Source organism: Miniopterus natalensis, chromosome 2 (assembly GCF_054644295.1).
Source record: "Miniopterus natalensis isolate mMinNat1 chromosome 2, mMinNat1.hap1, whole genome shotgun sequence".
NCBI classification, from domain to species: domain Eukaryota; kingdom Metazoa; phylum Chordata; class Mammalia; order Chiroptera; family Miniopteridae; genus Miniopterus; species Miniopterus natalensis.
In genome coordinates, this window is record NC_142082.1 from 80870786 (window position 1) to 80886129 (window position 15344).

The 15344-nt window shown below is 35.2% G+C and overlaps 1 protein-coding gene across 7 annotated transcripts in view; it reads right to left on the reverse strand.

The window, feature by feature from the left end:
- The window catches only part of ZC3H13 (zinc finger CCCH-type containing 13), an 86598-nt gene that overhangs the window by 49262 nt on the left and 21992 nt on the right, over positions 1 to 15344 (reverse strand). For all 7 annotated transcript variants that reach the window (XM_016219530.2, XM_016219533.2, XM_016219531.2 and 4 more), the window contains 3 exons: positions 11653 to 11761; positions 1103 to 1242; positions 336 to 496 (listed from right to left, as the gene is read on the reverse strand). In XM_016219530.2, coding sequence (XP_016075016.2) covers positions 336 to 496; positions 1103 to 1242; positions 11653 to 11761 — 410 coding nt within the window. The remainder of the gene's footprint in view (positions 1 to 335; positions 497 to 1102; positions 1243 to 11652; positions 11762 to 15344) is intronic.

Consider the following 15344-nt stretch of genomic DNA (forward strand, 5'->3'; position numbering starts at 1 on the left):
TGAAAATACCACTATATATTGCAAAATAATATATATTATGAAAGTATAAAGACATGCACAAGTATAAAAACCAAAGTCCAGAGGGTAAAAACAGGAAATGTGTCTGTTATGTTTCATTTCTTAAAAAAAAAAAGCTCTGAAGCACATGTAGATATGACAGACGTTGTTGTTCTCTATTATTTTCTTTTGAATTGAAACATTTCATACTCTTGTTTAAATAAAAAAGCTTACATTAAATACTGAATGTATTAAAAGTACTCATCTGTAATCTAATTCTTAGAATATCACTTCAGAAAAAGCTATTTCTTTCTGGCATTATTTATCACCCTACTGACCTCTGCTGGTCCAACAAGGGAGAGGATACTGTAGTAGTCTTCCTGTCCTTCTTGCTAGTTGAAGATGATAACTTAGGGCTTGATTTTCGCTTTGGAGATTTGCTAGACTTTCTTAGAGAAGGTGATGGAGATAACTTTGATCTAACCACTTCTGGTGAAACCTTTCAAAAAAATTCAGTAAGTCAACTCAGAAAATCCTCCAATCATGGTTGTAATCAGGCAGCAAAGCATGTGTTTTTAAATCAAACAAAATTTAGATGAAATATTAAGTGTTATTACAATAGGCATGTATTGATAGTCTGACTTCTGAATCTGTGCTTTTAAACAAAATGCTAATTAACTGCCCTAAATAACACTAATACCAATAAAACAAAATGAAGTTAGGAAATTTCAAAATCCCCACCAAAAAAATCACAAATTACATTCAAATAAATTCTCTCTCTCTTTAGTAATGAAGCAATTATTCTAGAAATAGCATGGGCCTAAACAACAGACATATGTATATTCAAATCCCATTTTACATTAGCTGGTGACTCTAGGCAACAGAACTTCAGTTTTGTTCACTTGTTAAATATTTCTCATTTATCTAATAGAGTAATGTGAAGATTAAATGATTAACATATAAGAAGTGACTTATACAGCAAGTTGACCAATATGTGTATCAATAGCCTAATACAATTTAAGATGTATGAAGCAGCTAATGAGTTCTCTGATTAATATCCATGTTGATTTTAATTAACTAACATATATTTCAATAAATAGCATACCTCCTTTTTAATAATAATTTCTTCTCTCTTCTCCATGTTTTCTTGTTCCAGCTTCATTAATTCCCTCTGTATCTTCTGACGCTTCATTTCCAATGACAACTCATGAACATAATCATAATTAATATCTCCATTGTCGGAATCTTTAAAACAAAAAATCCCATTACTTTTCAGAAACTATTATAATTATCTATATCAAAAACTAGAGAATCTTCTCAAATAATTTTTACATAAATCAAAATGGCAGAGCCTTTTATTAGATTAACATACTTCTAAAAGATAAAAGAAATATACACTATTTCTATAAAAGATTTAAATCAACATGGGTGATTTATGAAAAGTCAAATATTTTTAAGGTTCCTTGATTTTCTGGAAGTAACTTTGCATAGTTAGGAATTTTGGTTAGGAGATGGGATTTCTAAAAGGTAAAATTAAAACACCCAGCTATAAATTCTAAGCATTAAAGATACCAAGCCTTCAATATTACATGCTGCATATATTATGAATCATTTACCTTCTTGATTTTCTTAAGGATTCATTAGTACTAAACAAAGGTTACATTAGGTGGGCAACATTGCTTTCATCGTTTGTTTTTTTAAATTAGTGACACAAATGATTTGTAACTAAATATGGTTTAGTAATTTTAATACTAATGTGTACATGAGCTAATTTCTGTATGATCTATAACATTTTCATTAAAAGTGATTTGTAACTAGTTCCTTAGATTAGTAGTGTACATCTCTTCAGTGAATCTGATACTATGTTTCTATTTCTATTTATCTTTTCCAATGGCCAGGGGAAAGGGGAGGAAGAAAGTCGATTAAGAAAAAAAAAACCAAGTTAAGAGTGGTGTGGAGAGCTTTTTCATTACAATTACATAGAAGTCTTCAGTGGCTACTGGCACTGCCATCCAACATTTCACCCTCATTTGCTACAAATGCCAAGAAGTCTGGAGGTGGGAATTTTACTGATTTCTATCCTAACACATGACTATTTTGGGACTGACCTTCTCAAACTATACTTTTAAGTATACTTTTAACATCACCATTTCTTAACCTGGAGTAAAAAAATAAAATTGTTTCATAAATAAAAAACAATAAAGTAGTTCTACTTGATTGCTTAAAGCAAAAGAAAATGGACATCATTGTCATGCATAGGTAAAATATATTAGAATGTCAACGATCCATTCATGCTTGGGGACTGAGGGTAGCTTATAAATATGTTGATTAAACTTGATTACTCATGTTATATTAGAATATGACAATTTTCAGTTAATATATAAGCCAGATTAAAGCATGTTTTTTAGTCACAAAGCAATCATTAAAGGGCATATAACATTTACTAGATAAAATAATTAGATACCGAATTAAATTAAAAATGGTTATAACTAGTTACTACTGTACACCCCACTGACATACTTTACATCAGTAAATAACAGGGCTGAAAGATATGGCTTGAATGCATTCTTAAAATATTAACAGACAGATGAAATTCCATAACCAAATACTAAGGGTAAAATAAAAAGTACTATCAATAATGTCCTGCCCGTCAAAAAGCTGCTATCTGGAAATATCACCAATACAGAATACATGTAAGAACTGCGAAGTTGGCTTTCAGGCTTCATTCCCCAACCTACCCAACCAAGGAAGTAGGCCTGAACAGTTAAAACATATGTCAAAGTCAGTGTACTACAGCTAACATAATTTGCTTAAAAGGAAGTTCTCGAGTCCTTACTCAGAAACTATCTATTCTTATTCTATGCATATTTTAATAAAAGAAAAATGCCTTCTTAGTCTATAAGAAATGGGCCACAAAGTAGGCACTTTGGTTTTTTTATTATTTTTCACTTTAAAAAAAATTTTTATTTTATTTTTTCCATCACCATTTATCCCCTATATGCCTTCTTCCACCTCCACCCCCCCTCCAGCCACTCCCACGCAATCACCACACTGTTTGTTGTCCATGTCCATGAGTTCTCTCTTTCTGCTCAATCTTTCCACCCATTCCCCAAACACTCCCCACCACTGATAGTGACTCAAATGATAGTCTCCTGACCAAAACAACAACAAAAAAACAAAGTCAAAACATAGGATAAAACTCAAAAATAAGTCTGAAACCATTTAATAAAATTAGAAAATGCCTCATATGTTATAGCTTGACATAATGATTACAATTGCCTTATTAAACCTTATTAAACTATTCATATAGAAGATTCTGTCATCAGAAAAAAAATTAAATATCATTAAAATGGCACATTTAAGAAGGCAGAGGTTTTTAAAAATATAACAAAAATACATGCAATACATAAGAAATGGTTGGCATTCTTTATATATAAAGAATTCTTACCAATTTAAAAAAAAAAGGGCAAAGGACATAAACCGGCAATTTACAAAAATAAAGAAATGTAAATGATATATAAATATGCCATTTTCATGTATTAAAGAGCCTTTAAAATACACACACACACACACACACACACATTATATATATATATATTTAAGTACTTTCTTTTGTCTTTTTTTCTGGTGTAAACCATAGTGGTTAGACAGTGACACCCTGATAAGTCTAGTAGCAACCTGGCACCATACATAGTTATTACAATATTCCCTATGCTGTACATTACATTCCCAGGACTATTTTATAACCGTCAATTTACACTTCTTAATCCCTTCGCCTTTCTCATCTAGTTTCCCAATGCCCCTCCCATCTAGCAACGACCAGTTTACTCTCCACATCTATGAGTCTGTTTTGTCTGTTAATTTACTTGTTTTTTAGATTCCACAAAAAATGAAATCATGTGGTATTTGTCTTTCTCTGATTTATTTCACTTAGCATAATATCTTCTAGGTCCACCCATTTTGTCTCAAATGGTAAGATTTCATTCTTTCTTACAGCCAAGTAATATTCCATTGTATATATTTACCACACCTTCTTTATCCAGTCACTTATTGACAGGCATTATGTTGCCTCCATATATTGGCTATTGTAAATAATGTCGCAATAAAGACAGAAATGCACATATCATTTCAAATTAGTGTTTTTGATTTCTTTGGATTGATACCCAGAAGTGGAACTACTGGGTCATAAGGCATTCTATTTTTAATTACTGAGGATTCTCCAAGTTTTCTACAGTAGCTGCACCAATTTGCAAACCCACAAACAATGGATGAGGGTTCTACATCCTTGACAGAACTTAACTGTTGATTTATTGACAGTAGCCATTCTGACAGGTGTGAGTGATATCCTACTGTATTTTAATTTGCCTTTCTCTAATGATTAGTGACACTGAGCAACTTTTCATATGTTGATTGACCACGTGAATGTTCTGTATGTTTTTCAGGGGTTTTTTTTGTAATTGATTTCTAGTTTCATAGCACTGTGGTAAAAAACATGCTTGATATGATTTCAATCTTCTTAAATTTGAGACTTGTTTCGTGGACTAACATGTGGTCTATTCTGGAAAAATGTTCCATGTGCACTTAAAAACAATGTATATTCTGCTCCTTTAGAGGTGAAATGCTCTAAAAATATCAATTAAATCCATGTGATCTAATGTGTTTCTTAAGGTGGTTGTCTCCATAGTAATTTTCCATCTAGACATCTATCCATTAGTGTTTAAAGTCCTCTACTATGACTATTACTGTCAATCTCTCCCTTTATGTATGTCCATATTTGTTTGTTTATTTAAAATATTTTTTGTTTGTTTCTTTGTTTTCCTTTTAAGTCTCTTTATCTTTATTGCGGAGAATATTACAGATGTTCCCTTTTTAGCCCCACTGATCCCCTCCACCGCACATCCACCCCACCCCCAGGCTTTCCCCATACCAATGTCTGTGTCCATGGGTTATACTTATAAACATATAAGTTCTTTGATTAATTTCTCCCCACCCACACCCCCTCCCCGCCTTCCCTCTGAGATCCCCCAGTCTGTTCCATGCTTCTATGTCTCTGGATCCTCTTTGTTCATCAGTTTATTTTGTTTATTTATATTCCACATATAAGTGAGATCATGTGGTAATTGTCTTTCTCTGACTGGCTTATTTCACTTAGCATAATACTTTCTAGTTCCCTCCATGCTGTGCCAAAGGATAAAAGATCTTTCCTATTTACAGCTGCATAGTACTCCATGGTGTAAATGTCCCACAGCTTTTTTATCCACTCATCTACTGATGGGCACTTGGGCTGTTTCCAGATCTTAGCTATTGTAAATTGCACTGCTATGAACACAGGGGTGCATTAAGTTCTTTGTGATTGGTGTTTTGGGTTCCTTAGGATATATTCCTAGAAGTGGGATCACTGGGTCAAATGGCAGTTCCATTTTTAATTTTTTGAGGAAATTCCATACTGTTTTTCATAGTGGCAGCACCAGTGTGCATTCCCACCAGCAATGTACTAGGGCTCCTTTTCTCCACATCTTCATTAGCACTTGTCGTTTGTTGATTTGATGATGGCAGCCTTTCTGACAGGTGTGAAGTGATACCTCATTGTGGTTTTAATTTGCATCTCTCTGATGATTAGCGATGCTGAGCATTTTTTCATGTCTCTTAGCCGTTTGTATGTACTCTTTGGAGAAGTGTCTATTTAGGTCCTTTGCCCATTTTTTAATTGGATTGTTTGTCTTCCTTTTGTTAAGTTATATGAGTTCCTTACACATTTTGGATATTAACCCTTTATCTGATGTATGATTGGCAAATACGTTCTCCCATACAGTGGGCTCCCTTTTCGTTTTGTTGATGGTTTCTTTTGCTGTGCAGAAGCTATATATTTTGATGCAGTCCATTTGTTTATCTTCTCCTTAGTTTCTCTTGCGTAGGAGATGTATCAGCAAACATACTGCTATGAGAGATGTCTGAGACTTTGCTGCCTACGTTTCCCTCTAGGATTTTTAGGGTTTCATGTCTTACATTTAAGTCTTTTATCCATTTTGAATTTACTTTTGTGTATGGTGTAAGCTGGTGGTCTAGTTTCTTTTTTTTTGCATTTATCTGTCCAATTTTCCCAACACCATTTATTGAAAAGACTATCTTTACTCCACTATATGTTGTTGCCTCATTTATCAAATATTAATTGACCATATTTGTTTTATATATTTAGGTGCTCCTATGTTGGTTTCAAAAAAGTTTACAAGGGTTTTATTCTCCTGTTGGATTGATGACTTTGTCATTATGGAATGCCATTCTTTGTCTTGTTATAGCCTTTGTTTTAAAGTCTACTGTGTCTGATATAAGTATTGCTACCCCAACTTTTTTTTGGTTTCCATTTGCATGAAATATCTTTTCCATCCCTTTACTTTTTAAAAAAATATATCTTTATTGATTTCAGAGAGAGGAAAGGAGAGGGAGAGAGAGATAGAAACATCAATGATCAGTCATTGATCGGCTGCCTCCTGCACGACTCCAGCTGGGGATGGAGCCCGCAACCCGGGCATGTGCCCTGACTGGGAATCGAACCCCGATCGCCTGGATCCTAGGTCGATGATCAACCGCTGAGCCACGCCTGGCTGGGCTCCATCCCTTTACCTTCAATCTGTGTCTACCGATCTGAAGTCAGTCTCTTATAGACAGCCCATGTATGAGTGGTGTTTTTTCTGTTCAGCTACCCTATGCCTTTTGATTTGAGCACTTACTCCATTTACATTTAAAATGATTATTTCCCGGCTGGTGGCATTTTAATTATGATGTGTCTTGATATGGGCCTCTTCTGAGTTCACCTGCTTTGGGATTATTGGACTGGTATGTATGTTTCTTTTGCTAGGTTAGGGAAATTTTTAGTCATTATTTCTTCAAACAGGTTCTTTATTCCTTGATCTCTCTCTTCTTCTGGGACCCCTGTGATGTGAATGTTGTTATGCGTGATGTTGTCCCAGAGGTCCTTTAAACTCTCCTTATTTTTTAAAATTCTTTTTGCTTTTTGCTGTTCTAATTGGGTGTTTTCTGCTACCTTGTCTTCCAAATCGCTGATTCAATCCTCTGCCTCATTTCATCTACTGGATTCCTTCTAGTGTATTCTTCAATTCAGTTATTGTATTTTTCATTTCTGACTGATTATTTTTTACGGTTTCTATGTCCTCCTTTTTGTTTGAATCCTCACCCTAGGATATTTTTTCCATTGCTTTTCAGAGAGTGTGGAAGAGAGATCGATGTGAGAGAGACACACCGACTGGTTGCCTCCCCCAGGCTCCCCGACCAGGGCCGGGGATCAGGCCTGCAATGGAGGTAGGTGCCCTTGGCCCAAATCAAACCCAGGACTCTTCAGTCTGAGGGCTGATGCTCTAACCACTGAGCCAAACCAGCCAGGGCTCTATGTCCTTTTCAACTATCTCTGTTTAAGTTCTCACTGAGATAATCCATTCTTCCCCTAATGTCCTTGAGCAGCCTTATAACTATTGTTTTTAACTCTACACCTGATATTTTGGTTGCTTTCATTTCATATAATTATTTTTCTGAGGATTTCTCTTGTTCTTTCATTGGGGCATATTTCTTTGTCTCCTCATTTTAGCTGCCTCTCTGTGTTTGCTTCTATGTATTAGGTAGATCTGTATTATGTCTCCCAGTCTTGGCAGGGTCATCTTATGCAATAGGTGACCCATAGGCCCAGTGGCACAGTCTCCCTGATTACCTGAGCCAGGGTTTCAGGAGTATCCCTTGTGTGAGTTGTAATGTGCCCTCCTATTGTAGTTGAACCTTGATGGCTGTTGGTACATCAGGGGATAGGGATGACCCTCAGGCTAACTGGTTGTGAGGACTAGCCATGACCACAGAGTACAAGCTAATATCTGGTGGCTATCCCCATGGAACAGGATTCACCCAGGGGGGCTCTGGTGCCTGCCAAGACCACCCATTGTGTGTGCTGGTTCTCGGGCCCCTTGGGTGGGTCTCTGGTACAGGCTACGGTCAGTTGTTCCCTATGACCACCTAGGGCTACTTGGTAGGACATACAAAGCAATCTGTGGTTGGCAGCTGCTTTGTGCTGGGCCTGAAGGGGCATGGGAGAGGCCACACTGCCAACCGAGTATGTGAGTTGGGTGATGCAGAGTCTCTGAAAGTCAACAGAGTGGGGTGAGTGGTGTTCACCAGGTTAATGCAGCTACAGATTTGGCACCAGTCCCAACTCTGGGGCCACTCAGCAAGAGGGACACGGCACATGACGTCAGTTGCTGCCTGCCTGGCACCTGTGTACCTTCAAAAGTTTTTAAGCTGATCACCTGATCAAGTCTGGCCGCCCACTGCTGAAAGAGCCTCCAGTAGTGCATGTACGGATATCAGCTGAGATATCCCTCCCAACTCTCAACCACTACCTGTGGGTGTGGGGTCAACCTGTTTTGCATCTCTGCCCTTACTACCCAGAAGCCTCTTGACATGGCTTCTTCTTTATAACTTTAAAGGACCACTGTTCAACTACTCTTCAGATGGTTCTCCAGACTGACTGTTCTATAATTTAGCTGTAATGCTAATGTGGTTATAAGAATAGGCAAACACAGCATTTACCTCCTCTGCCTTCTTGACTGGACATTAAAAAGATTTGGAAAACATGTAAAACATGCTACCACCTCAAAGTTTTTATTTTTGTTTTGAAAAGCAGTTATTTTCCATATAATTTTATGTTGGGTTAATTACTGTCATTGTAAAACGAATTAACGAATAAATATTTTAAAAATTTCTCAGATTCAAATTCTAATATGGTAATTATTGAAACAGATAATCTAGAAAGACAAAAGCTCTTCCTTAAAAACAATATAAAGTGTTCTGAGACCAAAAAATTTTTAGATATACTAGTACAGACCAAGTTCTTCTACATTTAGCCAAAACTGCTATTCACTTTGAAAATGCAGAAGGTAAGTCCATAAAACCAGTTCAGTTGTCACTATCTGGGAATAGAGGTAACTGTCTAAATCCATGCTTCAGTATTTAAAAGATACACAATTTCTAAAACCTGCCAGTTTCAATCCAGAGAAAACATACATAACCAGGTAACTACTTTGTAAGTGAAACTACTATAAAAGACATTTACTCATCTTTTAAAAGAATTGGACACATAAAAGGTTCTTGTAAGAAAATGACTTTAGTATTTTTTTACATGATAGCCTAGAATAAAGCACTGGCAATCAACAGTTAAGGAAGAGACAGACTATAAGGAGTCTATATAAAACCAAAGGGACTCAACAGGGAGATAGAAAACCTGAAGAGTGATAGATGGAAGCCAAGGGGAAAAGTATTTCAAAAAGACAGAGGTTCTTGAATGTGTCATGTGCTGCAGAAAGGTTATAGAAGATGGAGACAAGAATGTCCCCATTTATTTAGCAAAGAGAGGTTTATTAGGGACCTTGAAGAACAGTTTTAGTGAAGACATAGGTCAGAAGACTGAACAAGTATGCAGTAAAAAAAGTAGAGAGAGTAAGGTATTTTAGTTGCAAAGTAGGACAAGCAGGGTGATGGCTAAAAGTAACATGGGGAGAAGAAAAAATGTGCCAAGGTGGATGTTAAAGATATAAAAGAGAAAGCTCAATAAACAAACAGGATTGCAAAGGTGGAAGGAAATCAGATCCAGAAAACAGGGGAATATAACCTTATACAGTAGGAGGGAGGCCTCTCACACAGAACAAAAGGGAAATAAAAAAGTTTAGATGTAAATAAAAAACTAATTTGTAAGAGTATAGTGGCAAGAAGTTGAAGGAGCTTGAGGAAGAAGAAACGTTGTATCACCTCTGTGTAGTAAATAGCAAGCAGGACAAATAAAGGGATTAGAGATTTAAGGAGAGGTTTTGAAACAGCTACAATGAAAACATGGGGGAAATGATTTAGGCTTTTCTGAACCTTTTAAATTTTCAACAAAATGCATGCATTATTGTAATAGAAACAGATACATTTTTATTTTTAAAGATAGGAAGTTTCCAATAAATTTCAGAATTTTTAAAAATCCAAAAACAAAAGAAAAAGAATGTTGGGTATGTTAAGAGTTAATTCCTTAGTATTCAAGAAAAATTAGCTATCCAATCTTAAAGAGTCAAGGTTTGTAATATTTTATTTCAATATATTCACTAATGGATCAACCACAATGGAACATTACAGCTGCCTTTACAACTGTAGGGTGTCCCCCAAAATGTATACACACACTTTGAATAATTACAAAGGCAGTGTTTATTAAAATACATTTTATTTTCAAAATTGAGCTATCAGCTGTTAAAGTATGTATACATTTCTTAGGGGGGGGACAGCCTGTATTTTGTAAGAGGTATTAGATTGGCTTATGAAATCCCAATGAACTAATCATAGGAGAGTTTCCTATTTGTTCTTAGACGCAACTCTTCAACAGACAATGCTGTCCAAAGGCTGAATAAATTTCCTTAAAAAGTACTGATGTTCAAATTACTGTAGAGGCATTTAGGGTACAATTCAAATACTAGTCTTTATAAGTTTTCAGAGAGTGTTAATTATAGGAGTAACTATTGTACGCTTGCAGGTTCTTGGCTTTCACAAGTAATCAACTTACCTATGGTAGCTCAAAAACAGCCAAAGAAAAATACGTAACCAAATGGGTATGGCTTTGTTCCAAAAGTTTTATTTGCAGAAAGAGGTGGCTGGCCCACAACCTATAATTTTGTAACTCCTGGCCTAAGTTTTCAGCTTACTGCTGAGAAGTTGCTTAAAGTTCTTAAATACTTTAGTTATGTCATGTGTAACAGAAGGAGTAAAATTATTGAATTAATGAGGTAATTATATAAATTATATTAAAATGCCCAGCACACCCAACACATTCAACAAATGAGTTCCCTTTCTCTGTATCTGGTAGTGTGAGGCAATTGTCCTCAACTTTCAGAAGGTCATAGAAGTGAAGAACATTCATGGTATAGAAAATAAATCCTTATTTGTTAATGACTAAAAGATGATTTTACTAATTTTTCATGAACAAATTCCAGGTCTCAATTATTATAGGATTTGGATCTCTTTTGAAAGATGAAAGTCAACAATTCTATGGAAATAATTTTCCCAGGTCCTTAAAATTTTTAAGTCTTTTAATATTTTATGAAAAACGATAAGCATAAATTTAGATTTAATTTCTTAACCCCAATGTTGAGGAACTGAAAATTTATAAATATAATAAAATTCCAAAGGACTGCCCAGCCAGCCAGGTGTGGCTTAGCGGTTGAACATCCTATGATCTAGGAGGTCGAGTTTCGATTCTCAGTCAGGGAATACGCTCACGTTGTGTGCTCTATCCCCAGTAGGGGGCGTGCAGGAGGTAGCCAATCAATGACTCTCATCACTGATGTTTCTCTCTCTCTCTCCCCCTCCCTTCCTCTCTCTGAAATCAATTAAGACATATTTAGAAAAAAAAAAAATCCCAAAGGACTGTGATGGTGCACAATAAAGTTCTAAGAAGTAAAAAAAGGATGGGGAAGTTGAAAATTGCAGTGTAAACAGCTTTTTCTGCCTTTGTTCTGCCATTATATGCCATTTTCTACCAATAGGGAGATCACAGTTGAAAAGTGTTTTGAAGCCAAAAAGTGAATAATCAATAAATTCACTATATAAACAAAGATTTTGGAAACTCACCATCTCTATTAGTTTCCCATTCTACATTTTCTTCTTCACTTTCTGGGGTTCTCTCCTTGGTGATTTTTATGTCTTCCTTTTCCCTATGTCTCCCCCTTGAAGATTCTTTCTAAAAAAAAAAAAAAATACATATAAGTTACTATATTTTTAAAAAATTGTATGAGATAGTTATTGTAATACAAGATATTTCTAACTTCATTCATCTTTGTTTCAACAAAGAATCAGTTTTACAAATAATCACTCATCCATCAAGTAGAGGAAGTGAAAAGTTCTAGCGTAGCACCACAATGAAAAGACATAGAATATTTCACTGAAGAACAGCAACGTGGCAAATATATATTTTAAATATGTCTTTATTCATTTCAGAGAGAAGGAGGGAGAGGGAAAGACAGAGAAACATCAACGATGAGAGAGTCATCAATCAGCTGCCTCCTGCACGCTACCTACCAGGGATCGAACCTGAAACCCAAGCATGTGCCTTGACCGGAGACTGAGCCTCAATCTCCTGGATCACATGGAGCATGTGCCTTGACCGGGGATTGAACCTCAATCTCCTGGAGCCACGCTGGCTGGGCAAACATGCTAATCTTTTTGCAGCGAAACATGAATTCACCAATTGGATAAAAACTATAATTAGTTTTATGCCAATTAAGATCAGTTTTTGCTGCTAAATAAGTCTATGCCTAACTTAGGAAAAATGTTTGCTTTTAAAACTTTTTTACATTTCAGAAATATAATAAATGATTGTGGAGTTTTACTTTAAATTACTTTCATTTTATTTCTACTTTATATTAGATTCATATTTATTTCTTAAGTATTATATGTATGGGCAGACTATATACATTATAAATTTTATTTTTAGATAGTAAGGAGGCATCATCAAGAATTTGCTCTCAAAAGAAGTGCTGAGGCCAAAAGAGTTGAAAACCAATACAATAATTGTATCAACAACTAGAATAAAATGTTAGGGGTCTTTGAAACTAATATAATCCAACCTCATACCTCATGTAGAAAATTGTTTGTTAAATACTGTATAATTATAGAAGTCCTCATTAGAGTAATTTTAGGAAAAAATTTATTTGCAGTCTCCACTGATTGCTCTTCACTACTGCACCCCTTTACTTACATTTCCAGACAGTTCTAATTATTAGAAAACTCTTTCTTACACTGATCACAACTTTCTTGTACCTCTCCAGAATTTCTACTGATTGGAATTAGTTCTGAGAACTGAAATGCGGAAAAACAAATCTAATTCTTCCTCTAAAGGAGAGTCATTTAAATATCCGAATGCTGTAACCAAATCATTTCAATATCTTCTTATACCAAACCAAAGTATATGGAAATATCTTCTTATACCAGGCCAATGTGTAAGGAAATACCCTACACATTGATCACACAGTAACATTTCATGATTTTCACATCCCTCATCACTCCTGTCACCTTCTCTGGGCATGCTAATTTTCCAGTGTGCGTCAGTAAAATGTGATAGCTAAAATTAATCTAGTCTTGCCAAAGCAGCATATAGCATGTAGCTTCTACATCTTCTGCTATAGAATTGAAATTATACTTGTATTAATGTAGTCTAACTTATTTTTTGAAGGCAGGAGTTTTGGTGGAGTTTAAACAAGAAATTACAACCTATACACTATGTAAATTCAAACTACAATCTCACATAAAACGAAGCCTAGAAACAGGATAAACTTCAGGGCTGGGTGATTTAACACCCTGAAGTCATTAGAGACCAAAATTTCTTACTGTTTTTTCCTATCTCACAGCTCTGCTATTCCTAGTGTTGACTTCACATTAAGGTATATTTCTTTTACCATAATAACAAGCAATCTAGGTTTCCCCAGGGTGCTTCTCACCTACTATGACATAAGAATTCTTTCCTTCTGGACACATCTGAATCAATAATTGATATCAAGATAATGGCCATGGGCTTGGTTGCTAAGTCAACTGAATTAGCAAAGAGAATGGGATTATTATGACTAAATTACACTAATCAGGGCCCAGGTGTTAACCTTGGGTCAATTCCCAAAACCATAATGCAGGTACAAAAAGAAAAGGTGATGGAATAGATTTTGGGGAGTGTAAAGCAACTTACACTACATCTTTGATACTATACTTCACCTTCTGAAAGTACAATGCTACATTTTTTACAACTGCATAGGCAATAACAGACTGTTCCAACCTAGTAAACATTTCCTCGGATCACCTTTATATCTTCCTGATATATAAACACCGCCCCCCCCATACCCTTTTAGACATTCTCTATTTACTGAAAGTCTCCTAGTAGTCACCACTTTGATTTTATCTGAAAACCTCTTTATTATATCTTCTTTAAAAAACTACTATGGGTTGGTAGATTTATCTCAGCACTTTGAGAATATCATTCCACTATATTTTGGCTTCCATGTCATTCTGTTATTCTGCTTGGCCTTTGTAGGAGGATTTGACTTTTTTTCTTGGGGTGTTTCTAGTTTTGCAGTTTCAATATAATACGCTACTTGATATGTATTGTGCTTTCTGTATCTGTAGATGTCATGAATTATGAAAAATTCTTTGCCACTACTTCTTTCAATGTTGTCATTCTCACATTCATATTTTTCTGGGATTCCAAGTAGATGTACTTAGATTTCCTAAGGATTTCCCCCACATTTCTGAACCTCTTCAATCTTCTCTATAACCCTGTATTTATGTGCAGCATTCTGGATAAATTCTTCAGCTCCATATTTCAGTTCACCAATTCTCTCCTCCGTAAGGCTTAGTCTCTACCAGCTTTAATACTCATAAAAGTCTCAAGGCCACCACCAGCTTTCATATTTGCTGCTCAATCCTTGGTTTCAATTGTTTTTTTTCTTGTTTTTGCTGCTCTTTCATGTTGAGAAAGCAGCAATGCATTAAAAATATGCTTGCTGTCTCTTATCCAGGATCGGGTTTTATTGTAATGGGAGGAGCCTCAAGGTATATAGCCCATAATAATGATTAAAGAGGAACTTAAGCCTTACACTTCTAGAAATCATATCAAACTTTGCCTATTGTTTATAGTTAACTAGCTATCCTTGTGTTTATCCAAAACTATTGTCAGGTCATGCCACCCTAAGCTATATTAGTACAATTGACATTTTGTAACTAAAATCAAGTCTATGTTTCTTAATTTCTCTTTCTGAAAGTTCATTATTGGTGTACAAAAATGCAATCAATTTCAGAATATTAATTTTGTATCCTGTTACTTTACTGAGTTTATCACTTCTAATAATTTTATGTGTGTGTGGAATCTCTGGGGTTCTCTATAGAATCATGTCATCTGTAAATAAGGACAATTTTACTTACTTTCCAATTTGGACACCTTTATTTCTTTTTATTGTCTGATTGCTATGGCTAAGACTTGTTGAATAAAAGTGGTGAAAGTGCACATCCCTGTCTTGTTCCTATCTTAAGTAAAATGCTTTTAGCTTTTCCCCTTTGAGGATGATGTTAACTGTGGCTTGTCATATATGGCCTTTATTATGTTGAGGTATAATTACTCTATTCCCATTTATTGTTTTTATCAAAAATGGATGTTAAATTTTGTCAAATGCTTTTTTTGAATCTATCGATATAATAATATGACTTTTATCCATTTTATGTGATGTATAACATCAACTGACTTGTGGATACTGAACCAACTTTGCATCCCAGTAATAAATCCC